The sequence below is a fragment of the Carassius auratus genome, chromosome 1, assembly GCF_003368295.1.
Source record: "Carassius auratus strain Wakin chromosome 1, ASM336829v1, whole genome shotgun sequence".
NCBI lineage: Eukaryota > Metazoa > Chordata > Actinopteri > Cypriniformes > Cyprinidae > Carassius > Carassius auratus.
This window is the reverse complement of record NC_039243.1, coordinates 33688621-33716611: the sequence shown is the minus strand read 5'-3', so window position 1 is coordinate 33716611 and position 27991 is coordinate 33688621. Positions and strand designations below refer to the sequence as shown.

At 35.9% G+C, this 27991-nt stretch overlaps 1 protein-coding gene across 3 annotated transcripts in view; it reads left to right on the top strand.

Annotated features, from left to right (window-relative positions):
- LOC113108446 (F-box/WD repeat-containing protein 7-like) overlaps window positions 1–17596 on the top strand; it is an 84062-nt gene extending 66466 nt beyond the window's left edge. For all 3 annotated transcript variants that reach the window (XM_026271583.1, XM_026271591.1, XM_026271601.1), the window contains 7 exons: window positions 844–967; window positions 1074–1210; window positions 1326–1439; window positions 10677–10858; window positions 11675–11900; window positions 13010–13220; window positions 15548–17596. In XM_026271583.1, coding sequence (XP_026127368.1) covers window positions 844–967; window positions 1074–1210; window positions 1326–1439; window positions 10677–10858; window positions 11675–11900; window positions 13010–13220; window positions 15548–15816 — 1263 coding nt within the window. In that variant the 3' untranslated portion in view covers window positions 15817–17596. The remainder of the gene's footprint in view (window positions 1–843; window positions 968–1073; window positions 1211–1325; window positions 1440–10676; window positions 10859–11674; window positions 11901–13009; window positions 13221–15547) is intronic.
- The last annotated feature ends 10395 nt before the right edge of the window (window positions 17597–27991 follow it).

Genomic DNA, 27991 nt, shown 5'->3' with positions numbered 1-27991 from the left:
GCAGTGTTTTTGAGAGCTGCCAACTTCTCCACCCCATTTACAGAGTGAAATTCTCTGACTACCTTTATCTCCCAGGTCTGTTGTTGAATCTTCCAAAAGTTTTGGCTTGGGGTGCTTCACATGCAGTGGCAGCAGCAGCACTTTCCACAGCGCCAATAACACGGGGCTGCCCGCCGACGTGCCTGACTTTAAATCGGCGCTACTAAACACGGATATCGGCCGATGCCGATATATATAAAAAATGACAAATATCGGCCCGATATATCGGCCGAGCGATATATCGGTTGACCTCTAGTGCACTCTGTGAAATCTCAGGCTGCTTCCTTTCTGTAGGATCACACAAGGAATGGTGGAACTGTTTGGACATGATCGCTCTTCCCCTCAAGTTGCAGTGCACTTGAAAATAGGAGAATAGAAAAAAATAACAACTTAAATAATAAAAAAATATTGTATTCAATAAATGAGGGGTGGTGATAGTTTAGGTATTATATTGTAATATATTTTGTTATATAATCGATTAGATTATTAAAATAATAATGTGCTTTTTATATAGCATTTTGATATTCTTTTGAAATTTGGTGATTTTTTTTTTCAGTATAAATTATAAATTTTAAATTTTATAAATGTTATGTCTATTGAAATATCTTTTAACAACATATTTAATTCAAATTAAATATCAAAAATATAATATAAATAATTATTATTATTTCTTATTATATTAGTATTATTTTAATTTTAATTTTATTTATTTATTTGTTTTGCTATTTAACATTTTGGGGGATTTTTTTTTTTTTTTTCTGAAAAATTTCTTCTCCTGATGTCTGATGTTGTCTTGTATTGTAGTTGGCCTTACACGTGTTGTCATTCCTGGAGCCCAAGGATCTGCTTCAGGCAGCTCAGACGTGTCGTTACTGGCGAATCCTAGCAGAGGACAACCTGCTCTGGAGGGAGAAATGCAGAGAAGAAGGTGATTTCACTGCTTTCAACCTCTGCGGCTTTGGAAACTCATGCACGTGTATATTGAACAGAGTGGAATCATGCATTGAATCATTAGCGTCACGTCTGTTTTGCAGGTATTGATGAGCCCTTGTACATAAGGAGAAAGAAGGTTATCAAGCCAGAGTTCACACACAGTCCCTGGAAGAGTGCCTACATTAGACAACACAGAATAGACACCAACTGGAGGAGAGGAGACCTCAGATCACCGAAGGTAGCATCAGTGCATTATTTGATGCATTTAGATGGGATTTCTACAAAACAATTAATACTAGCTTTTCTGATCATTTTGTAAAGAATCCTCTTTTTCTTTCCTCTGTCCTCTTCAGGTGTTGAAAGGCCATGACGATCATGTGATCACCTGTCTCCAGTTTTGTGGAAACCGCATCGTGAGCGGCTCAGACGACAACACGCTCAAAGTATGGTCTGCTGTTACCGGGAAGGTGAGGTTTCTTTGTAATTAGTTTTCCAAGGACCTTGTAAAGTCCAAACAATCACTTTTTAACACATAAATGTTTGAATACACTAATTACACACTTAAATACAGATTTGTCAGAAATGTAAAAAAACAGCTAAATATACAACATTCAGTTGAAAATCTACTGGAGTAAACTTGATTAAATATTAACAAGTATTTATGTTCTAAAATATGCACACATTCAATCTTATTTTTATGTTTAATATTTAAAATCCCAAAACGTTTCTAATCGTGCTATATTCAGTAAGATTAGCATTATACCAAATTTTAAATTCCAAACGGCTGTATTTGAGAAAAAATGTTGAGTAGTTTGCATTACTGGATATTTTAAAGTGTCTGTTGTCAGATATTAAATCTTTTGCTAGTTTCATCTTACCTTGCTCTCTTTCAATGTCACACTGCACACGCTGGAATAGTAAGCCCCGCCTACTTTGATTTGATTGGCCAGCTCAATCAGTTTGACATTGACGAGCGCCGAGGCAGAGCAGCCTAAAAATGACTTGTGATACTAAGAACAAACAGTGGGCTGCATAGTGGAGCGCAGCATATTCTTGTACATGTTTTTAGAGATCTGAGATATGAGCAGCTGTATCCTCTCTTTCTCTCTCTCTCTCTCTCTCTCTCTCTCACCTCCGTTCTCTGCCGTTCCCTTTCTCCTGTGCTTTAAGGATTCATTGCACTAGCTGATGCTGTGACACGGTCCTTGTGCTGCAGGTTTATGAGAGATGAGAGACATCATTATCGTAGCATGATTAGGGTGATCGCTATATCTGTGGCAGGCTGCCTTTTTGTTCCCATCATGCAGTGCTGTTTGAGAAAGAAGCACCAGCTTGAATATCCAAATATCCAATATCCAAATTTTTTCAGAAAGTGTTAGAACAGGGATTTGTCCAATTAGAGAGTGAGCAAGCCATTTTACTGTGAAAATATATATGTATGCATGTATATAAAGTGTTTTTAAAAAGTGTCTTTTGTTCATCAAGGCTGCATTTATTTGACCAGAAATTCAGTCAAATTATAAAATATTATTAGCATTTAAAATAACTGGTTTCTATTTTAATATACTTTAAAATATAATTTATTCCTGTGATTTCAAAGCTGAATTTTCAGCATCATTACTCCAGTCTACAAGTGTCATATTATCTTTCATAAATCATTGTAATATACTTATTTATTATCGATTTTATAACAGTAGTGCTGCTTTATTATTTATTATTTTTTTTATTTTTTTATCCTGAGATACTTTTTTGGATTCTTTGATGAATAAGGTAAAAAAGAACAGCATTTATTTAAAATGGAAATCTTTTATAACAATAGAAGTCTTTTTTTTATAAGTTTAACACATTCTTGTTGAACAAAAGCATTAATTTCGTTAAAAAACAAACATGGTAGTGTATATTGTTACTAAAGATTTCAAATTTTAGTAAATGGAGTTCTTTTCCACTTTTTATTCATTAAAGAATCCTGAAAAAAGTATCACATACTCCAAAAAACTTTGCTATATTGATAATAAATCATCATATTAGAATGATTTCTGAAGATCATGTGACACTGAAAACTGGAGTAATGATGCTGAAAATATAGCTATTATATTTTAAAGTAGATTAAAATAGAAAAACATTATTTGAAATTGCAATAATATTTTACAATATAACTTTTGTTTCTCTATTTCTGATCAAATAAATGCATCCTTGATGAGCAGAAGAGTCTTCTTACTGATCCCGAACTTTTGAACAGCAGTATAAATGTATTTGTAGTTATAAAACCATTTGTATTTGTAAGTGTGCAGCTGGCTCCTTGATGGAAATCACAATTAATAAGTAGTATAGCTTTTTAAAATACAAAAAAACATAGATAATCTTAAACTAAACAAAAATATCGGCATTGAATGTAATTTAATATCGGCTAATAAATTAAATATCTAAAATAAATTGTATAGATAAACAAATATATATTTTACTTCAATATTTAAATATAATTTATATAAGATAATTATATGGTATAATTAGATATATCACAATTATATATATATAATTATACCATATGATTATCGGCTGATATCGGCACGGTGTTTTGACATCTACAGAGTTTTGAGTCTAGATTTAAATGTGACTAGTGTTTTAGCACATCTGATCTGATATAGTACATCCCTAAAATGAAAAAGAATATAGTTGGGTGAATAGTGTCTCAAGTCTGATGCAATGAGTCCCTCGGCACTAACTGTGTCCAATTAAACAGGAAATGCTGTGTCCTTTGAAGCGCCTGTCAGAGGAAGTAGAACAGTGAAGCCGGAGACAATGGGATTTAGTGCGACTGCTTTTCTTCTGCTGTACTCCTCCTTACTTTCTGAACATTTCTGCGCTTCACTCAGCTGTTTGAGTGCTTTAATAACGTGCATTGCCTCTCTGAATCTATGGATGTGTCCCTCTCTATCCTCAGTTTCACTGCTTTGTTCCTCTCTTTCTACTTCTTTTACAGTCTTCTTGACCTCGGGTCTGTTTACTTCTTCCTCTCGCTACACTTCAGTTCACCATTTAAGTGCTGTAAACCCCAGGAGCTCATGCAGGCGGCTCACGGGCAGATACTCATCCTCTGAGACTAAAACCTTCTTGGGTTGGAATCGATAACAGATCTAGATAAATAAGCTCCTGTGGGTCATGGGTCGTGGATTTGTAAAATCACCAACCCCCCCATGTACACACATACTCATACAAACCTAGTTTGACCTGAAGAATGACATTGTGTGCTTTCTCTTTGTATTTTGGTTCGATGTCTCATTGTTCAAGTTCCTCTCCGTTCTTTGCTCTGATATTGTCTGAGGATAAAGCCAGCCAAAGAATGTCAAAGTGAGAGGACCGTTTTGAGTATATGGATTAAAACCTTTTGCTTCCTTTTCACAAGCAAAGAAATTTCTGACCAAAAGGGCTATTTGCTGCAGTCCATCTGTTGGAAGCAGCAGGTTTCTTTCCGTGTAGGTACGAAGATGCCCTTCACTGCTGATCTGAGACCAGATTAACAGCTTTTCCAGTAATAGATCATGTTTATTAAGAGCTGGCACCACTGCCATCATGGACTGGTTCCCTCTTTCTTTAGAAGTGAATCATGAACAACTTGGGACGTTGCTAAAAGTAGCTGTTTAATTAAAGAGATTCCTTTTATGCACATCAAAAAGCAGTTTTTGAGACACGTCGTTTTGGCTGTTTTCTTTTTGAACGATAATAATTTAAATAATTAGACTTTTTTTAGTTCTCGGAAATTATTAGTTTAACTATTTATGAAGCATGAGCTTCAAGAAATCACAGAGAAGTACTTTTCCACTCTTCACGCAAACTGGTTATAATTTTTAATTTAAGAATCTGCCCATAAGAGTCATGAACCTTGCATGTGAAGATTTAATTCACAAGACATGTTTTCTTGCCATTACATACATACTTACATACATACTTTTATAAGCATTCTTGAGATACAGAAAGGTGCTATATGAAAGAAAAAAAAATATTATTTTAGTTGTTTTTTTCCACAGGAACACTAGCATAATTAGATAATGTATACTGGTAGACAAATTTATATCTTTATATTGTTAGTTTTATAGCGCCCTCCTCTATCATTATCCAGACAGGAAAATAAGTAGTTATGTCCGACCCACACCTGATATGAACAGTAGATCTAGATCAGATGGGCGTGTCTTGGATTACAGACCATCTTCTCCTGCACTAGCAATGATAATGCTATTACTGGCCTCCTTCCATAGAACATGAATGGGCCTCATGCTGTGTGTAATAGGAAAGTGATTTTGCGGGAAGATTAGGCTCTAACTCAGCATCCGGCTCATTTGAATGCGTGCCATGCTTGAGGATGTGTACAAGCACGATAAGGGTCTGATGAGGGATGAAATGTGACTGAAACATAAGCAAAGAGATGAGTTGTTTTGAATTAGCATCTAGTTAAAAATCGTGGCTTCTATAGTCAATGTTGTCTCCATGCATGACCATCAAAAACGACACCGCATAGATTACCTGGGAAATAGTTGAGGTGTTTTTGAGATTTGCACCAACTCACAGATTATATTCATCTCACTGGGAGCTGTCGGACTCATCCGCAGTCGAAAAGGATTCATCCTAAAACTTCAGAGACGTTCACCAGCATTCTGAAGCAGTGGAGGTTTCCTCTGGACGGTCATGCCTGACGTCTTAGTTATCAGTGACACTTGGCCAACATCTTTCTCTTCTGACACATCACAAGCAGCCCTGGGCTGAGACGTCTTTAATCTGGCTTCTCTGAGATGTGTCGAAAGGATTTACCCACAGTTCCTTTCACCTGTGTGGTGATGAGTGGCGTGAAAAGTCTTGGTGTCCACAAAAGCTTATGTGGATACTTCAAAAATAAGACTAACGGGCTTTTTTTCACTGTGCTTAGTGTTTCTCACTTGCAGTTTTAAAAGGGAAACCTGCTCTGACAGAAGTGTGATTTCCAGGTTTGGAAAGTTAATGGAAATTAACGAAATCACTGAAAATTCTGTTATTAATGGAAATGTTTGTTTTTATGAAAGATTTATTTGGTTAGCATTTTCTCTTTTATATATGATCTCTAATGTAATAAATATTATATCTTTGCACATCAAAAGAGTTTTTTAAGATATGCATAACTGGAATCATTTTTAGCATGGTAGTTATAATAATTATTATTATTATAAATCAACTTGATTTAGAACCCTCACTGTTTATATTGCACTTCTTTCAAAAGTGTGTTTTCCAGGCCTGGAAAAGTCATGGAAATTAATATAATGCTTAAAAGTCAAGAGAAATGCTGTATTATAGAATATGTATTTCCTTAATTTTCTCTGTACAATCTCTAATATCTTTATAGATGGATAGCTCGGAAAAGTTTGGAAGAAATACTGCTAGAGAGTTACAGTTGGAAACTGATCATAAACATCATCAATGCTTATGTCATTAAATAATCATGAGCTTGTTGTACCATTTAGTTTCAGACTAAAAAGACTAGAATAAAGTAGCAACTGCGTAATGTTTATACGATATTTCAGAAGATTTAAGATGACGAGCAGATTTATTAGCAAGTATTAAAGCAGTGACGTGCATGCTGTGCCCTCATGAATATTCACATAAGAACGTTAACCCGGTGTTTGCAAATGTACAGTGGGAAATCACCAAGCTTTTTCAGGATTAGGGTTAAGTATGAAATGTTTGAAACCCTGGGTTTAGATTTGATAGTTTTAAGTCTGAAAGCCCATGAGACTGTTAATGTGAAGTTGGAAAGCAGCTCTTTCGGGTCACCTTTTGTGGAGATGTTTATGGCCTGTGTGTGAGAGGGACGTACTGTAGAGAAGAGCCAGTAGGTCACAGGGGGAGAGTATGAGTATATACGATTGCTCATACTGTGAAGAAAGCCCTTCGCCATCCATCCTCCTGTTTACTTCTCCTTTCATCACATCTTTCAGTCATCCTAAAGCCTTTGGCTCCATTTCACGCTTTCTCCCCTAATTTTCGCTTCTCTATTCCGCTTTTAATTTCCTGCGACTCTCTCCTCCCCCTCCTTCTCTCCAGCCATGACTCAGACTGCACCTTTGGCCGACCACCAACTCCTTGACATGCAGACTGCAGCACTCCTGCTCAAACCCTCCATCCACTTCTGCATCAGAGAAACAAACGCACCCAGACGGAGATTGGTGCCTTATGCTGATCCTGCAAATCATATATTATACAAAATATATCTAAAAATGTTGTTGAATCAGCAAAAAACCTCTTGAGACCTGATGGTCTTGACAACCCCGTTAAGTATATGTAAATGGTTTTTAATTTGTGCTTTTATGTATTTATGTATTTATTTATTTTACTATTTAGATTTATTCCCGTTTTAGTAAATTTTTTATACATCTATATTTTATTTTAGCTTTATTTTAGGAATGCAAGACATTGGATTTTGCCGATATCTGATATGCCGAACTCACTTTGGCCAATAGCCGATACATAATTCCTTTTTTGGGGGGGGAAACAACACCAAGTCTCCCCTGTGCAGAGATTATAAACAATTTGTATGTTATTGTCTGTTATTAGTTTTATCGGCAGGGCATATCGGCATCATATCGGTCGCATACCGATATTTGTGTTTTAAGCCTTTATAAGCCAATTGATGTTCCTATAATTTTGTGCATCCCTATTTTTATAATCAACTTTGGTCTGACCTCTGACGTCTTTTAGAATGGTCTGTCTTTCCCATAAGGCTTGGTACCAATTTGGTTAAGTGATGTAATATGCTAGTGACGGCATTACAAGGGTTTGTTCTCACTAGACTCTGTTTACCAATCTACTTATGCAAATATCCATCAGCAATTTATTGGCCCTAGAAGACGTTTTGTGCTCATGAGAACCATTCCGTCGTTATGGCACACTATAATTAGCTTTGTTTACCTTGTATACCCTTCTTTAACTCCTTTACAGAGCCCAGGCTCAACAGCTTTACTGTATTTAACACACAGATGTTCTTTAAACTACAGTTCCTACAAAACATTGTAGTCAGTGGTTTGATAATGAAAAGCTTTAATAGCAGCGCTCTTCCAGATGGCAGAGGACATTTTTGGTATGAAAATAGGAGAGTTGGCAATGAAAACAGCTGCTCAAAACAGTCTGCTCGCCATCTGAGACATTCATTGGTCTGCCAATCCCGGCCAATCAGAGATACAGTGGCTTTCGAAACATTAACAAAGGGGTTGAAATGCGACCATGTGCACGATATGAATTTTTGGAAGAATACTAAACAAAATGAGCACTGGTACTTTATACCACCCTGGCAACAATTTGCACGGTATCTTCTTGCCTAAGATTAGATGTGGACTGTAAAATCAATGGAATTTGGAAGGGATTTAAACCTCGATCCTTGGCTTCAAACGTTTCCCACCAGATTCTCAAACGGAATGCTAATCTCCATGCCTCATGGGTGCCATAGACTTGCTCTTTTATGGGTTCTGAACGGGCAGATAAACAGACACCTAAGCCATTTGGTTTCAGAGGTCCTCTTCCAGACACAGCCTGAGCGGGCTGTAATCGCCTGAGAACATGGCCTGAATGTTTTCCGTGCTCGCCGGCATTATTTAAACCACCTCGGCATTCCATGGGAAAGATCCATCACCTTAGTAACACATACTCATTATGGAACACAACACCTCATGCATAATGCAGTAAGAAGTACATTAATATTCATGATTAAACCCCCTCCCATTTCTCTCTGGCATGTCTTGGACACTTCAAACATGAGTGGAGTAGCTTTTGATCACGAGATGATAAGAAATAGTCTTTGGGCACGTTTTAACACTGATTGTTCAGAGATGACATCCCTGTTGTTCTTCCAGTCCCCTTGTAAGCCTTTCTATTTTAACCCCTTCTTTTACCATCCAATTTGTCATTTTTGCTAGTACAGTAATGGTTTGAAATGACTGACTGTTAATTGGTTTGATTTCCTCTTTTGTTCCATCAACCGCCACATGCAGGGATGGAACAAAGCAAGACGTCTAAAAAAGCTCTAAAGCCTTTTGAGTTTTTTGGAGCTTTGGTCACCGCTTCTAAAGATTATTGATGCATTATGGTTGATCATGATCCAGATGGAGACGGAAATAGGAGCAGCTGCATTATGAATTACTCTTTCCCATCTCCTGGGTTTATCACCCATGCTTTTATCGGTAATGGTTCAGAGGTTAAACCACCTTTGACACTTGTGACGCTTTCCACTCGCCTCATAAAACGACGAAATTGACCAAAAGCACCTTTGATTCAGTGTTTGAATCTGAAGTGAAATTGAATTTGGTTTAATTATATTTAGAGGAAATGGCCCTTAGCCTTATGGATTATTCTAATGGAATTCTCTCATCATGCTGATCAATATGTAATATATCATATGAAATCAAGAGTGTTTTTTTTTTCATTAATGCTTCTTTGAACGGACTGTAGAGTTATTTGATGTATGTTGATAAGCAGAAGTTGTCATGGGTAAAGGTCACAGTGATGGATCGGAGTGCTTATAATTAGTGCTGGCATTGGGGAATTAATATGCAATCTTTTTCTTGTAGTTTCAAGTTGTTTTATTTATAAAGCACATTTAAAAACAGCATGCATGGCTGACCAAAGAGCTGAACAATACATAAAACAAAAGCATTGGGCAGATCACATATTAATAAGACAAGCTCACAACAAATAGAATGCAGAACATAAACATTTTATTTTTATTTTAAAGAAGTTATGACCTATCTAGCAGTCTAGGTTTAATTTTAAGGTTTAATCTTGGAGAGAAGACTTAACTGAAAAAAACAAGAGCTAATCACCGCATTTATTTGTTTGTCAAATTTGGGCTACAATCCCAAAACATGCCTTAATTCTTAACATAGCATGAAGAAAAGGGAGCAAGGTAGTCTAGGTCAATACTTCTACTCCCAGAGTTTTCATGGGGACCAAAGTCTATGACCTTGGTTTTAGATTCATTCAGTTGTAGAAAGTTGTGAGAGAACCACATTTTTACTTCATCTATGCAAGCAAAAAGATATTTCATAGCAGTAGGTTTATTGCGATTCAGGGCTAGATTAATTTGGGTATGCTGTGAAATGATATGCCATCCTTTCTGAAAATGGAGCTCAAAGAAAGTAAATACAGGGAAAAGAGAACAGGTCCGAGGATTGAACCCTGTGGCACTCCACAAAAAAGTTGAGCTGGCGACAAAGAAAAGTTACCTAGTCTGACAGAAAAACTTATATTAGTTAAAAATTATTTAAACCAATTAGGGAGAGTTCCCTGGATGCCCACATAACATTCTAGACAGGATAAGAGAATATTATGATCAGCTGTATCAAAAGCTAAGGTTAGGTCTTAAAGTACTAGGATCACAGAGTCGGTCGCTAAAAGTGTATCATTTAATTGTAATAAAGCAGACTCAGTGCTGTGCAGAGACTTAAAACCAGACTGAAAGGTTTAAAAAAAACTGTTCTGAGCTAAGAAAAGACTGTAGTTGAATAAGCACAGTTTTTTCCAAGACTTTGGTAATAAAAGGAAGAGTCGAAATAGGTAGAAAATTATTGAATTGATGAACATCAAGGGAAGGTTTCTTGAGAAGAGGTGTAACAGTAGGAGTCTCAAAGTAGTTTAGATATGTGTAAATTCAGATTGATTTACCCTTGTATTTGTTCTCTCTTTGTCGCCAGTGTTTACGGACGTTAGTTGGCCACACCGGCGGGGTCTGGTCCTCTCAAATGCGAGACAACATCATTATCAGTGGCTCCACAGACCGAACGCTGAAGGTCTGGAATGCAGAGACGGGAGAATGTATCCACACGCTGTACGGTCATACCTCAACAGTGCGCTGTATGCACTTGCATGAGAAAAGGTAACATCTACCACCTTCCAACCAAAGCCACTTTACAGCCAGATGCATGTAGATTACACCACTGCTAGAAATGGACTATTATTTGATATTAATATTAAGTTGAATATTGTTGATAGTGGTATGAATTGAAATATGTTTGGTTGAAATAAACTGAAAGTGGATCGCTGATGTAGAATCAAATTTGGATAAATAACTACCATGAATGAGTTCGCCTACTTTCAGTTATTATATAAAGTACTGTATATTAGATCATATTTAATAGCAGCACACAATGCAGGATTGTGGGTACAGCACACAGTTCCCATCTGGTTTCAGCTGCACACATTAACTCTTTGAGTATTCACATACAGTTGAGATGCATTGCTTCTTTATACTCTGTTGTGCACCACACAATTGAGTGCCTCTGGGTCTATTGGTGTGCATATTTTTCCATTGTGCCGTGCATGATTGCTTATTTTGTGCAGTGACCCCCGGCTTCATTGAGCAACAACAATAGTAGTTTCTGTTTGTTGCTCTTTGCATCACCAGCATCCATTTTAATGTTCATTTTGCTCATTTTAAAAATATATTTATCAAAACCGTGCCCCAAAGGTCTGGTTTTGTAAGCATGCAATGTTTTCCCTTTGATTTATGTAATATTATAAGCAAACACAAGCCTTGAAGGTGCAACTGTCACAGACTGCTAAATTAATGCTTGATTGCATTCTTACATTATAAGTTGAGAAAGAAATAATTTAAACTGTTGTATGAAACTTTTAATGCAAGCATGCTACTTTAAGCTGTTGAGAAGTAAAGCAAGTTGTTTTTCTCTCTCAGGGTGGTGAGTGGTTCCCGGGACGCCACGCTACGGGTTTGGGACATTGAGACGGGTCAGTGTTTGCACGTGCTCATGGGTCACGTGGCGGCCGTTCGCTGCGTACAGTATGACGGCCGGAGGGTGGTCAGCGGAGCCTACGACTTCATGGTGAAAGTGTGGGATCCTGAAACAGAGACCTGTCTACACACACTCCAGGGTCACACCAACAGAGTCTACTCCCTACAGGTAAACAGAGACGTTTACGTCCTTCCCCCTGACACACAGATTAATTAGTCTTTTAAAGCAACAGAAAGAATCAAGCCACTTTAGCCTTCTTTGTCTCTGTGGGTCACTGCTCTGTTAATTCTTGATCTCTAAAGCACTGCTTTAAAGGAGCGTGGATTAATCATTCTGTCTATTCTTTTAAAAAGCTTTCATGACCCATTCTACTAAGTTTACATGAGCCACATAGCTTCAGTGACTCTGAGTGCTATTAGGTGCTAAAAGGATCTGCACAAATTTGCATTTTTAATGTATAATTGCCATCATAAACCGCAACATTACACTCGTTCAAAAGTGCATTTAAAATGCTGTTCATAAATACAATGAATGCAATACAATACAATACTTTTTGTATCTTTAATTTCAGGGTCAAGCTGATTTGTTAAAAAAATATATTATAAATGTTTGAAAAACATTTGGCCTCCAAAGTAATGTGCAGAAACATTGGAAATAAAATATTGGATAATTAGACACGGCAAGATTAGTTCAGATTGTGAAATGTCACGTGCGATGTGAATAAAAAAATCAACAATAGGTGAAAAATTAAATGCCATGAAAAAAAATTATAATAAATATGTGCACACATGCACTAAAAGTCTAAGAAAAGTGCTATTGTCAGTTCTTTCCAATCATTGTAAGTCATCAAGTTTAACTTTTGTAGAAAGTGATTCAAAACCATGTAGAAAACCATCATGAGTGCAAGATTTACTTGATAAAGCTTTTAAACAAGATTTTTTGTTATTTGTTGGACAATCGACTTGTCATTGGCCCAGTACTAATCCGCATTAGTCCTGATTTGTTCATATATCCATAATTGTAAGAGCTTTGCTGTAATTACATTAGAAGAATTCAATCAAACATAGTGGCTTTTAATACAATAACAGTAGAACGGAGAATATGTGTAATTCAGCTTGTGCTGCATCTCATTGTGAAGCGAATCAGATCCCTGTGGTACACAGTACAGCTTTTATTGAATCGTTCTTGGCTTTTATTCTAGACAGAGAATAACTGAGTGTTTAGCCACAGTAATTTTCTTATAAAACAGGCCATTTATTAATTACCTCCTCCTACAGTTTGACGGCATCCATGTGGTGAGCGGTTCGTTGGACACGTCGATCCGGGTGTGGGATGTAGAGACTGGAAACTGTATTCACACGCTCACAGGTCATCAGTCTCTCACCAGCGGCATGGAGCTCAAAGATAACATCCTGGTCTCTGGAAACGCAGACTCCACCGTCAAGATCTGGGACATCAAGACCGGCCAGTGCCTACAGACACTGCAAGGTGAGCAGAGCGAGTCCGGCCGATCCCAAAGACTTATAAAGTGGATCAGAGATGGAAAATTACCATAAAATCACTTCTTTTTTAAATATTTTTTAATGAAAGTCCTTTCGTAGACTTTGATTTTTTTTTTTTTACTTTTGTGGAGCCTGAAAACCATTTTGAACTGTAGATGTATGAAAAAAATTATTCATTTGGATGCATCACTAAATTATTATAATTTTATTACATTTGGCATTTTTGGGCATGTACAGTTCTTTTAAGAGCATCACACTGCAAAATAAAATTAAAATTAAAATATTTTACTGTATTTTTGACTTGTTTTCCCATGCATATAGAAGAATTAAGATACATTTACTTGACTTCAGATCAGTCTTGTTTTCTGAAAAAGTTTTAAATTAAGTTTTTTTTTCTTTCTTTGCATAAAAAACATCTGCCAGTGGTGCATAAAAAGTCATCTGGTTTACCCTTTGAATTAATGTTTTTTTATTCCCCCTTGGCAGATTTTTGTCTTTTTTTAGGCAATAAACTAACAAAACTGATAATGTTCCACTAATGTGCCACTCAAGTAAACGTATATTGATTTGTTTAGATATTTGTACTGGGAAAAAAAGATGAAAATATAAGAAAATCATTTGTGGAGTGCAGCTCATGAATCCAGTTTTAAATTTCACATTTGAAGTCTTAAATAAATATCTTATGTGCCTCAAGCACTTAAAGCATAAAACAAAACAATACCCATTTTAGACGAACATCATTTTTACTTGAGGCGAAAAATACAAAATTTCCACCTCACATGCGTTTGGGTTTCCAAAGATGTATTTTTCATGATTCCCAGCCTCTCTCTGTGGGATGGCTGATGTGATGAAAGGACTCATTTGGGGTGTCCAGAGGGTACTAAAGGAGGGGTTAGACCATATACCAGTTTGTAGGCCATTTAATTGGGTTGTTGAGCATTTCCTGCTATCACCTCATGACTCTCGTTTGCCATAATACACAAAAACACACACATTTGACCCCAGACAAGATGCTCAGCTCGTCCGCGGTGCTCTGAAGTGCCAATGCTCAAACACACAGACTCTCTCATTAAAGAAAAGGGACTATTGTGGCACTCTGTGTAGTGTCTTGCACATCAATAGCGAGCGGCCTTCTCATTTACATTCACACAGTTGACTTTAGCGCTCGGCTAATGGGTGTTCATGAAAGAATCCGTGCCTTTGAAATGGATATTTTTAGTTTGCATTCGCTCGTGAGGTCTAGATGTTTGATATCATGATTAATTTTGTGTATTTGCATGTGATGGTGCTGTGATGGTTCACCACACCCCTCTGCAGTAACGGGTCTGTCGCTGTCGAAGCACTTTTATTAGACTTGCATGTTTCAGAAAGACTCGACTCAATACCTCAAGGGCACAGAAAGCCATTAATGCCACAGTGTTTCCTTTAACCAAAGTTGTACACACTCTTCTTTACTCCATCCCTTTTTAAGAAGTACACTGTAGCATGCTTTAAAAAACCCACACTTTAAGGTTCTCACTAGTAACTAACTCTGAAGTCAATAACCTGCTAATCAGCTGTTTATTAATAATTCGTAAGTTTAGGTGTAGGGTTTAAGATAAAGTCATTTAAAATATGCACATGCAGAATAATGCATTAATATGTGCTTTATAAGTACTAATAAACAGAAAATATTCTAGATAAGAGTGAGAACTGTTCTCTAAAATAACGAGTTATCGTAAATTTAACTTCATAGTTACTTGAAGTTACTCAAATATACTGAGAAGCATTTATGGTAAAGTAAAATATGTGTGTGGTGTATTTAAATGCATTTATTACACATTAGCAATCTATTTTAATTTTAATATAGAATAACGGTATTTTACCGTTTTAATATACTATAATGGTATTTTACCGTTTTGCTTTAGTATGTTAGTCAACATGTCAAAATAAGTGTACTTCAAAGCCCAGCAAAAGATTATTAGTTTAAAATAATTTCAAGTATGAAAGTGAACTCATCTTATTATTTTTTAATTGGCTTTTAAATATATACACTTTAAGATTTGGTCACTCTTTAGTTTGGGGAGCAATTCTCACTATTAACTCTTAACCCCTAATGTGCTGCTTATTAATAGTTTATTTATGGTGTTTAGGATTAATATGCTCATGCACATTAATATGTGCGTTGAAAGTACTGATAAACAGTCGATAAGCAGCTAGTTAATAGTGAGAATCGCTGTCTAAACTAAAGTGTTACCAAAGCATATATTCACTATTGTTTATTGCACTTCTTTACAAGTGATGCGTGTCTGATTTCCTTTATCTCGCTCTCAGGTCCCCACAAGCACCAGAGTGCAGTAACCTGTCTGCAGTTCAACAAGAATTTTGTCATCACCAGCTCTGATGACGGTACGGTGAAGTTGTGGGATCTTCGTACGGGCGAGTTCATCCGTAATCTGGTCACACTGGAGAGCGGCGGCAGCGGCGGCGTGGTCTGGCGGATCCGTGCATCCAATACTAAACTGGTTTGTGCGGTGGGCAGCCGTAACGGCACGGAGGAAACCAAGCTCCTGGTGCTGGACTTCGACGTGGACATGAAGTGATGGAGGTGGGCTTCAACGGCACTGGTTTGGAAAACCGGGAGCAGCCTGCTGCGCCAGGACCGATCACTCATGGCATCTCCATCTCCCCGTCGTGCCACGGTCCACGACTGCAGCCACAGTCCCGTTCACCTTCCGAGATGCACACGCTCACAGCATTCTGGGAAGGAAACTGACAAAAGAAGGACTTGGGAAGACCGGATTGTCCCTTTTCCGATCACTAAAGGCGATCTTGCAGAGACTTGTTCGCTCAAGCCTGACTGAAGTTCACACACTTATGTACAAACATTTGTTTTTGTTTTTTTGAACCAAACAGTCGACACTGTATACATGAGACGGACACGGAGTGATACACAGTGTATACAAAAGTAACTTTAATGGAGAAAGATCACAGCTTTGTACTGTGGGAGTAATTCAAGAGAGAGAAAGGAAGCCAATTTTGTCAGTCCTCATTAACCTCAGCACACGCCAAATATCCCTCTCCTCCTCACGCGTTGAATTTTTCTTTTGTATCCGTTTCTTTTTTTTCCCACAATCTTGGTTTCGCGTCAACAGCTGTGAATTAAAGTTTAGTGCTTTCTTTTCAAGTTCAGATCTTTTGTTTGTTTCACAATCCTCCCTCTGTTGCAAACAACAGGTTTCAGTATTAAGCTAAACCCACTCTGCTGTTTCACACCTTTACGGGATTTTATTTTGTAATTTTTTTTTTTTTTTTTTTTTTTTGCATTCATTATGTTTTTCAACCGTTCTGTTCTCATTAGCTCATCAGTGCTGGTGCTCTGTGGGAACTGGGAATGTTTTCCCATAAGCTCCTGGGAAAATGCCCCCCCCCCCAGTACTGTCCATCCCAGTGGCCAAACTGGATTTTATGCTGCTAGACTCAAAGAAAAATAAAGTGGAACTTTAACTGGCTGTGACGTTTTAGTCCCAGACGACATTCTAAACAAAAGCGACTTGTGTAGTTTGAACTGATAAAAACGACACAAACAAACGTACCAACAAAAGCAAGATATTGAAAAAAAACAGCTTTTTTGCCACTGAAACTTGAGCCAAATGTGCCTCTACGAGGCGTAGAGGAGGGAGAATGTCTGACAGAGACGGGTTTGTCTGCTGAGATGAAACGCCGGACGAATAGAAACTATTTTGCGAGCACGACTGGGTGTGTGTGTGTGTGTGTGTGCAGTTGTGTGTTTGAGCAAATTATTCACACATTCCTTGAGACAAAACCTCTGTCATCCTTGAAATGTATGCTTCGACGAAAAAGAATCCCGAGATTGTTGGAACCGACGTAAAGTCACCGCAGAAAAAGGTGGTCTTCGTGTACAGAGATGCACATCTGATTACATCTTAAGTGCTAGAGCTCGCCTGGTTCTGTTGGAGACGCTCTCGTGGGTTTTGTTTTGCTTCGTTTTTGTTTTTCTGAATGGTCATAACTCGAGACATAACTCATCCGTAGCCAAACGATTCGTCTCATCCTCCAAGTCACACAACTCAAGCTGAACTGTGAAAGTGGTTTAACACTGTATATTAAAGGAAAAACAATCTTGTTCTTTCACCTGTTTTTTTTTCTCTCCCCATTTAATTTATAATCTGGTTTGAGAAATCAGATGTTGGAGCTGTTTTATTTTATTTTTCAGTTTGTGTAAACTGCCTGGCATAACAGACGGATAAAAAAAATGAAACCTTAAAGGGATTGTGTATTTGTTTGATTCATTTAGAATTTTTATTTTCTTAAAACTTAAGTGCAATAAAATGTGGGTTTTTTCTTTGTTCATTTCAACGATTTGGGTTGTCTGTGTTTCTCAGTGTGTGAAAGTGTCTCATGTGTCCAATAAAGCTTCTATGGTTTTTTCTGCTTAAGATAAAGGCAGTGCATCCATGGGGCTTAATGTGATATTCATTAAAACAAGGCAGAATAGCTTCTCAAGTCTTCTAGACAGGGTGACATCTCTTCTCAAGAGAATGCTCTTAGGACTTAAGCGAAGGTTTGAAAGTCGAGGGATGATGTGTTTCTCTCGATCTATTGCAGAATCATCCTGCCTAAAGCTGAAGGATGTTCACCGCCTGTTTGAAAACTCAACAATACAAGTCAATAATGGGTAATGGAAAAAAAGTCATACTGTAGCTTGTATATTATGCTCTATGCAGTTAAAAAGAAATACTGTTGGAAGATTTATGGATACTAACCACCATAATTATGATTAAAAATAAAACTAAGTTAAACTGAATAGGATATATGAAAATACTCGTTTTATTACATGCATTCCTTTCTGGTCTTTGAATCTGATTGGCTGATAAGAGTGCGATATTGATGCTCAAATCTGCTTTAATTTGATAAATAATAGTTTTTGTGTCACAAAATCAAGTTTTAAGAGATTTTTAGACAATAATGTACTTGTTAAGACTTCAAATATGTATTTTATTAATAAAGGTAACGTCTGTTTAAAAATGTACTTTAATGTTTTGGGAGCTCATAATTTATAAAATGCTTTTTTTATTGAAAGAGACTGAAACTGAAGTTATTTTTACTCTTAAAAACAGCTTGTAAGATGAAGTTAACAGATCCCGGGATCAGCGCTGTCATTGGAAATCAGATGAAAGATACTACGACAAAGATATCGCTTTCCTCAGCGGACATACAGACTAATGTTTTATTGTAAATATGAGATCGATCTGAAGAACGAATGCTGTATCTGATGCAGATAATCACACTCTCAGTCCATATCTTTCATTATAATACTCTACACGTAATACAGTGATACAATAACGTTCCAATGATTCAATTCAACGTTACTTCGTTACAAAACTACTAAAGTAATGTTCCTGAATTATTAACAGATCTTGAGCTCAGCTGTTAAACTGTCAAACAAACTGACTATTAATAAGCAGTAATTTAGGAGTTTAATGAGACAAAAGTCAGAGTGAATACTTAACAGTGAGAATCTGTACCTAATCTAAAGTTTAACAATATATATGTGTGTAATATAATGTGCATTTCCATCATAAGTTTGGTCTTAAATTTCATACAAAGTGGTATATTTAACTGGTTTATATCTGTGGACACCCTGCAATTATTTTTTTATACTAAAGTTGGCTTTGCTTGTTATAAAGTTTGAAAAAAAAAAAGGAAAGGAAAAAGAAAAATGCCTAAAGCATTGGTTATTTTGTTATGAAGCAGATCGTGTTTATATATGTTAAACATAATATTTAATTCACACACATTAAAAAAAATATATATTTTTAAGTAACATTTGAATATGGGTTTATTTTATTTTTTTTGCTAGTCAAACAACATTTCAAACATAACGGATAAGAAAGATTAAAGACCATTGCATGAGTTTCAGTGGAATCCTTGATTTATTTCATCTTGCATAAACCATTTCTGACTTTTAAGAGGATGAATGAATAGTCCATAAACTGTAAATGAAATGCTGTCACATAAGACACAAAAAGATGGTTCATTTATTTAAGGAGGTGCATAAGCTTGATGTCAGGAAAATGACTAATATACATATTAATATGCTTTTACATTTGCATCTAAATCTATACAATGCAGCAAAATATTTATGCATGGTGATTTTATAAAGGCCTTTATACATCTGGTCTCTCTCTCTCTGTCAACTCTGCTTTTATGGTTCTTTATTCATTTCTCAGAAATGAACACTAACACATTAAAGATCAAGCTGAGCCCTTGAGAGAAGAACTGTTTAGAGGAATTCAAAAGCTTGACCATCAACTCAGTTTGGCATCTTAACGACTATTGGAAACCAGGCTTTAAGATTGACTCGTTTGACTAATCGCTGTGGACTTTCATGGGATTGGATGTCAGTTATTATTACACGGCTCACCTTTAACACATCTACTGTTCTTGATATCACTTCACACTGTCAAGTCATTTTCAGTTTTATTTCATATGAATAGAAACGGTATCCGTTTTCACTGAGAAAGGTTTGGAGGAATCTCATTTGATCTTTATTCATTTTCAGGCGGTATTGGCTTGAATACACATCCCTCAGTAAAGATGAATCTGATTCAGAAGTTCCCAGAGCCCTGTCTGTTACTCAAACACAATGTGAAAGAAAAAAACAAGAGTGTGTGTGTGTGTGAGAGAGAGTATCATTAGTGTGAAAGAAGAAAGAGCGGCCTATATTGGAATTTATAAAAGTGGAAAGGGAGGGATAAAGGATTAGGATCTTTTTCTTCACCCGGGTTTCTTTGTTCCTGTAATCCTGCCTCGCAGCACGAGCGGCGCTCCATGAGGGAATCCCGTCTGTACAGTCTGATACCGGCATCACAATAGATAAATGATCTACAATCATATTCACCGCTGGGACAATCTGAGGGGTGTATGAACACAAAGCTAACCCAGTCATATGTTTCCCTAAAAGAAGGAAACTGTTTGATTTGTTGGACACAAAGTCACTGTGTAATTAGAAGCTAATAACTGTTGTCCATAAATGTTGATGTAGCTATTACAATGAAGGTTTCATTTAGATCAATGCCAGTTAACATGCTTAGAGAGTGCATTTTAAACTGTTGGAAACTGGGAAGATCCTGCATTGTTTTTACTGTTTTCCCGTGTGATATTCCACAGACAGAGCGTTCGAGGATGTTGTGTTACTGCACCATGCCTCATTTACTCGCTCGATTGTTGAACGACTAAAGTAGTAATCAAGAAACGGGCCTGTTCGAGCTGGGAGTCTAACGAAGCGTTAAAGATATCGTTCTGTCTGTTTTCCACTCTCTTTTCATTTCTTTCTAGCTTCATAATGTAACTCCTGGTTTTTCAGATGTCAGCAGCTGCTTATCAAAAGTTTGGGTTCGGTAAGATTCTTAAATGTTTTTAAAATGAGTTTTGTATGCTCAACAAGCCACATTTACTCTATTTGCTCAAAGATGTAATAAAACTTCAATTTTCGGCATCTTTACGTGCAGTAAGCATTTTTTTATTTATAATTGAGCGACAAAATTCACTGAAAATACAACATTTTGTTTTGTTAGGAAATGTGTTTGTTTTGAGGTTTTCTAGAAATCAATCACTGCACCTTTCAGTGTCTCACGATCTTCAGAAATCATTCTTATATGCTGCTTAAGAAACATTAGTTATTCATCTAATTATCATCAGTATTAAAAATATGGTTGTGGAAACCATTATACTTTTTTTTTCTTTGATTATTTGTTGAATAGAAAGATTAAAAGAACAGTATTTTATTTAAAATTTTATTCCTTTTTAAAATTATTAATGTCTTTACTGTAACTTTTGTTCAATGTAATGCATCCTAGAATATTAGTAATATTAGTGGTAATTTCTTTCAGAAAAGAAGATCTTACTGTTCCATCGCAATTCTTACAAATTTGCTACAATTTTAAACCACATGACTTTCTCTTGTGGAACACAACAGTAGAAATATGGGATGCTTTTGGGAAAGCTTTGGCATGGAAGCCGAAGCTTCAGAAAAGATAAAAAAAAAAAAAAAAAGCATACAGGTGTATTTAAGGTGACCGATGATCTTAATCATCTGAAGCTAAACAATATGCAAGAAACAGGCTGAAAAGTGGACATTTACTATTATTTTTCACCTTGAGGTCTTAAGTGCTGCTATTGGATCAATGAATCAGTTAATGGATCAACCAGTTCATGAACAAGTCATTAGAAAACACAGTTATGTGAACTGGTTCAACCAGAGTCATTGAAAAGTTTCCATAAAATAAAAAATAAAAATCATTTTGGATGAGCCATTCCCGTAACAAGGATGCTTATCCAAAAACCCTTGAAATCATAAAATATCACGTGCTTTGGTTACCTTTATATAACAGATTTGTTCATGTGTCACACTGCAGACATTTAAAGCTTGTGTTGTTTTCTCTTCAGGGGACGATTGGAAGTCTTGACCCGTGTCACCTAGCCATTTACTGGGACGTGATGTGCACTTAAAGATGAGTGACATTTTCAGTCCCCTTCCTTTCAGCTCCTGAGGGATGGGACATTTGTGCACACTGTGACCCATGTTAGAATAATCCTGTTAGCTCATCGCCAGCTGGGCACCGTTGGTTATTGCTCTGCCAGCCTGGTGCCCAGGGAAACTCTCCAAATCAAGCCTGTTTTTCCCATGTGTGCTACAGTAAACCAGCTTTGCCCATTTGCTTCAGAAAGAGCTCAGTGATGCGAGTCCAACACAGTTCGACTGTTGTTTCGTGGACTTTCTCAGCTCATTGCAAAGCTTGATCTGTGCCACTTAACAACTGGATCACCAGATATGGTTTTAAACAATGCACAGCATTTTAAAACTCATTTTTACTATAATTCTTGCAACCATTCTTAGCATAAATGTTATTTCTGTTTGATCAGTGCATAAGATCATTGATAAATTGTGCATGAGCATATCTTAGATCCCTTAATCCTGAACCGCATACCTAATTTACCTAATACATTTCAGATTCATGTATTTTTTGATTCATTAAAAGATCCAGATTTGAGCAATTTGACCTGTACTTGTACTACACTAGTCTGTTTTACTAGTCCTGTGTTTTTCCATTTGTTCAGTCATTTTGCTTACCAAATCTGTTCAGATGGGGGTCTATTTTGATAACCACAAAGTCCCAACTGTATGTTATGAGCCTCTAAAGGTCGTCACTACATTGCACTTTTACCAGCCGTGCTTCATAATACACGCTCGATCTGGTTTATGGAGGAGAAGGCTGCATATACAAGCAATTATCACAAATAGCAGCAGGCCAGACTCACCGAGTAATTACACCCTCCATCTAGCAGATCTGCAGCATGTTGCCTGCCGTGACAGCTCTGTTATTACCCTGGCATGGCCAGCGTTCACCCAGGAGAGAAGGAAGCTCATGCTCTCTTTCCACCTCCATCTTTTTACAGAGCATGCAGATGATTATAGTCAGCCATGTAGCAGGCAGAACCACTATTGTGCTCGTAGAAAACACACAAGCTCTGGTTATTTCCCCGTAAACTAAGCAGAGTTTTGCTGAGATATTGTACTTTGTAGAATGAGAACTTGACCTCTGATTGTTATGAGTGTGTGGGACACATCTTGTTTCTGTATTCGCTGCCCACATGTACACTTCAACACCTATTCAGTATTCAGCGGCTGGTGACAGAGCGTGAACTGTGCTAGTGTGCACAGGTTAGCCAATCATAACGGGGTTTATTTACATACTGGTACAGCAGCAAAAAATAGCCTGTTTAATTTTAACAGTATGTGTCCACTGGTGTGGAGAAATCAGCTTAATGCTGCTTTGGGTTGTGTGTAAATCAAAGGTAGAATACACCTTTCCCTCCCTTTTAATAATTGTATCTTGACCAGAAATATTGCTAATTTAAATTCTATTCAGGGACAGAAATTAATTAAGCTTGAGGCAAAAATGCCTCCAAAATGAATAGAAATGTGTCTGAAATTCAACATATATGGGGCATATCATTAACTTAAAATAAAACCATAAAAAATTACTTTAAATGAACATGAAAAAAGAAATGAATATATATATATATTATATTAGACTGTATATATTATTATTATTATTATTATTATTATTTCAGCTAAGTGTAAAAGTAACATTTCTATTTTTGTTTAGTTTAAATACTGAATTAACAAAAATAACACAGACATTTTTGTTAAAAACAAGCAAAAATAAATAACCAAAATATTGTTAAATCGCTAACTAAAATTAAATTGAAAACAGAAAATATAAAAATATAATTGCATTTAAAATATTAACAAAAACTATGATAGTATATCAATGGTACTAAAATAACACTGTATATGAGCAAACATTTCCTGCACCTGCCATTTTTATTTATTTATAAGGTATAATTTAGATATTTTCTTGAACATCAGTACTATTGCAAATGCTATGATTTTGACAACAGAAGGTAATGTTAAGAAACTATTTTTTTTAACATTTTAGACACTTTATTTTGCCACGAAAAATACTCCAAACAATGTCAAAGCAGAGCCACTGCGCATTTCTGAGCAACACGTCTCTACTGTATATTAAAAAGTTGTAAAAACTGTAAATTGGACTGAATTTAGACGATTTAAGAAGTTCAACATTTCTTTTACAGGAATATTTATTAGTTTGGATGTTTGCAAAGGCTTTCTTCTCAGTTATTTCATCATATTAGTCACATATTTGAGCTGTTCTGCTCTCAATATTGAAACTGTCACCATCCTCATCATTTCTGGCTTTTCAAGTTTATTTTTTGTATAGCGCTTTTTACAAAACAAATCGTTACAAAGCAACTTTTCAGAAAATTATGTTTCTACAATATTTAGTAGTAGCTAGTAGTTTGTGCACATTTGACAGGATTTTAGAAAAAATAAAAATAATAATAATAATACAAGACGTAGTCAGCTAGACGATGAACTATCAATATTATTAATTAAGTTATTATATGATTCAGTCACACATTTAGCAATAATTGTTAGTTCTGTTGTTGATTCAGGGTCAGCATCATCTGAGGTCCTCTGAGGGTCAGCATCATCTCTTCTCAGGTGTTCTGGATCCAGACTGGAGCTTGTGTAAATCCTAGTTACCACGGGATGTAAATATAGAAACAAAATACAGACATCATTAGCATAGCTGCTGATCCATCAAAGTAAGATTAGTTTAACCTAAGATAATGAATAAAAATGCACCTTTGATCAGATGCAACTACACTCACAATTTAAAAGATGCATTATTCGAATGCTTGGCGAAAGAGATGTGTTTTTAATCTAGATTTAAACAGAGAGAGTGTGTCTGAACCCCGGACATTATCAGGAAGGCTATTCCAGAGTTTGGGAGCCAAGTGTGAGAAAGCTCTACCTCCTTTAGTGGACTTTGCTATCCTAGGAACGACCAAAAGTCCAGCGTTTTGTGACCTTAGGGTGCGCGATGGGTTGTAACGTGGTAGAAGGCTAGTTAGGTACGCAGGAGCTAAACCATTTAGGGCCTTATAGGTAAGTAATGATAATTTGTAACTGATACGGAACTTAATAGGTAGCCAGTGCAGAGACTGTAAAATTGGGGTAATATGATCATATTTTCTTGACCTGGTAAGGACTCTAGCTGCTGCATTTTGGACGACCTGTAGCTTGTTTATTGACGAAGCAGGACAACCACCTAGAAGTGCATTACAATAGTCCAGTCTAGAGGTCATGAATGCATGAACTAGCTTTTCTGCATCAGAAACAGATAACATGTTTCGTAGCTTGACAATGTTTCTAAGATGGAAGAATGCAGTTTTTGAAACATTGGAAATATGATTTTCAAAAGACAAATTGCTGTCTAATATAACACCCAGATTTCTGACTGTAGAGGAAGTAACAGTCACATGATTAATCGGGTCATCGTGACTAATTTAATCAACTTGTAATTCATTGTCAACGAGAAATACCCCAGTGTTTGCATATTCAATCTGCTCGTCTTCAAATTCCTGTTTAAAACAAGACATTACCCAACTTTCACTTGAACAGCTTTATGATTCATGGCCTTTGCCAGAAACAGCTCCTCTTGAGTTTTTATATTCTCTGTTATCATTAATGGTTATCAAACTGCAGTTGAAGTAACGAGAGTCAAAAGGTCCCAGGACTTAATAAGGACAGAACACATGACCCTCCCATAAAACATCATTTGAGAAGCTGTTTCGATGCTTTTCAACATCTTTACATGCTGCTGTTATTGACCACGTTGAAGGATGTAGAGGAGTTTGTGATAACATCTTCGCCTCTGGACATGTGGAATGATTTGCATAATAATGTGTTTTTATAGGAGCTGATCAAAGCATCCTTCAGAAGAGACATCAGGGACAGGAAAGAAACGACCCGCCTTTGACTGTCAATCAAAAGATGACTCATGTTTTCTCGGGCTAAATCATCGCTAAGTAATGCACTTACATCAACAACAGGAAATATTTAAAGGAAAAATGCTATTTCCTCCATATATCATTACATACAGTACAGACCTAAAGTTTGGAAACATTACTATTTTAATGTTTTTGAAAGAAGTTTCTTCTGCTCATCAAGCCTGCATTTATTTGATCAAAAATACAGAAAAAACTGTAATATTGTGAAATATTATTACAACTTAAAATAATAGTTTTCTATTTGAAAATACTTTAAAAAAATAACTTATTCCTGTGATGCAAAGCTTCATTTCAGCATCATTCCTCCAGCCTTCAGTGTCACATGTAACATCAGTCGATCACATGATCATTTAGAAATCATTCTAATATTCTGATTTATTATGAGTGTTGGAAACACTTCTGCTGTCTAATATATTTGATAATAAAAGGTTAAAAAGAACCGCATTTATTCAAAATACAAATAAAAATCTAATAATATATTTTCTTTACTATGACTTTTTATAAATTTAACACATCCTTGCTGAATAAAAGTTTAGATTTTATAAAAAAAATAAAGAAATAAAGAAAAAAATACTGACCCCAAATTACTGACCAGTAGTGTATATTGTTATTACAAAATATTTATATTTTAAAAACATAGCTTCTTTTTTTTTTTTACTTTTTATTCATCAAAGTATCCTAAAAAAGTGTCACATGTTCTGAAGAAATATTAAGCAGCAGAACTGTGTTCAACTTTGATAATGAATCATCATATTAGAATGATTTCTAAAGGATCATGTGATAATGATCCTAAAAATTCAGTTTTGCATCACAGAAATAAATGATCATTTAAAGTATAATACATTTAAAAACAATTATTTTAAATTGTAATAATATATCACAATATTACAGTTTTTTTCTGTATTTTTGATCAAATAAATGCAGGCTTGATGACCAGAAGAAACTTCTTTCAAAACATTAAAAATAGTAATGTTTGCAAACTTTTGGTCTGTACTGTATAGATCATATCATCAAATATAATACATTTTCCTAAACATCAGATTCGAGCAGCTGTAAATTATGTAGGTCATAAGATGTAAAACAGAGACTTTATAAGGACTAATCAATCTTCTCAAAGCCGCTCGCTCTTAACTGAAATGTAAAATTTTGTGCCTGTAGTTTGCACACACTCCCTGAAATAAACCAAACAACACCAGCATCAAAACCAATGGTCTATTCATATTAATATTCTGCATACACACGGTTAAAAGCACCTTCTTATGTGAGGACATCACTCGCATGATTCACTAGCAGGACTCCAAACTGTGAAGCTCTTTATTGAATTGAATAACCTGATTAAACAACATTAGAACAATCAAATGCAAACTTTTTATATTTCACTCTGTATCTTGAAAGAACAATTAGCCATGATTTTGCACTAAATTAGTTATGGACACACATCAGATGAGAACTTCAGACAGCTTCTTATATATATATATATATATATATAAGTCTTCTGTACAGTAGATAATATGGAGGAATACATACAATATATTTTTGTATAAAAGGCTCACTTTAAATGTCTTTCTGCTCTACTGGGAAATCAAATAATAATATGACATCTTTTTTGATAATAAATTCATGATCATGAATCATTACATAAAATGTAAATCATTTGATTGTCCTTTAACTCTTTCCCTGCCAGTTTTTTTTTTTTTAAGTTTTCAGCCACTGCCAGCATTTTTATCAGTTTCACAAAAGATTAATGGCCCCCAGAATATTTTGTGTGTGTGTGAATATCTGAACATGCAGTGTGTCGAAACAAAGAGCCTCTGCTTAAAAAAACAACAAAAACTAATTAACATAAAAAAATATTATTCTAGCTTCATGCAATCTTTTTTTATCAACCCTTGAATGCTGACAAGTTTCATGGATCAAGCAACATTTTGAACAAAAAGCTGAGAAAATCATATTTTTGTAAAATACTACATTTGGATGAGATTCAGAACAATGATTAAAGCACAGATGGAAAAGATTGCTTTCATTAACACATCTGAAGCTTGCACAGACAAATAGCACTGTTTGGCCTTTCCATTCGGTAACATTTTGATTTATTTGCTGTTTTACGATTGAAGATTGTGTTATTTTACACATGCATCACTTGTTTCAGCTTCTTCGTCTGTGTTTTGATCCTTACTCTTTCAGAAGATGTGTATAAGCGTGATAACATGGACAGTAACATGAAAAGCCTTCAATGATAATCGTTAACCATTGGAGAGTCCTCACACAAGTCTGTGTCTGAGATCCATAACGTCAGTCCATCAGATCTTT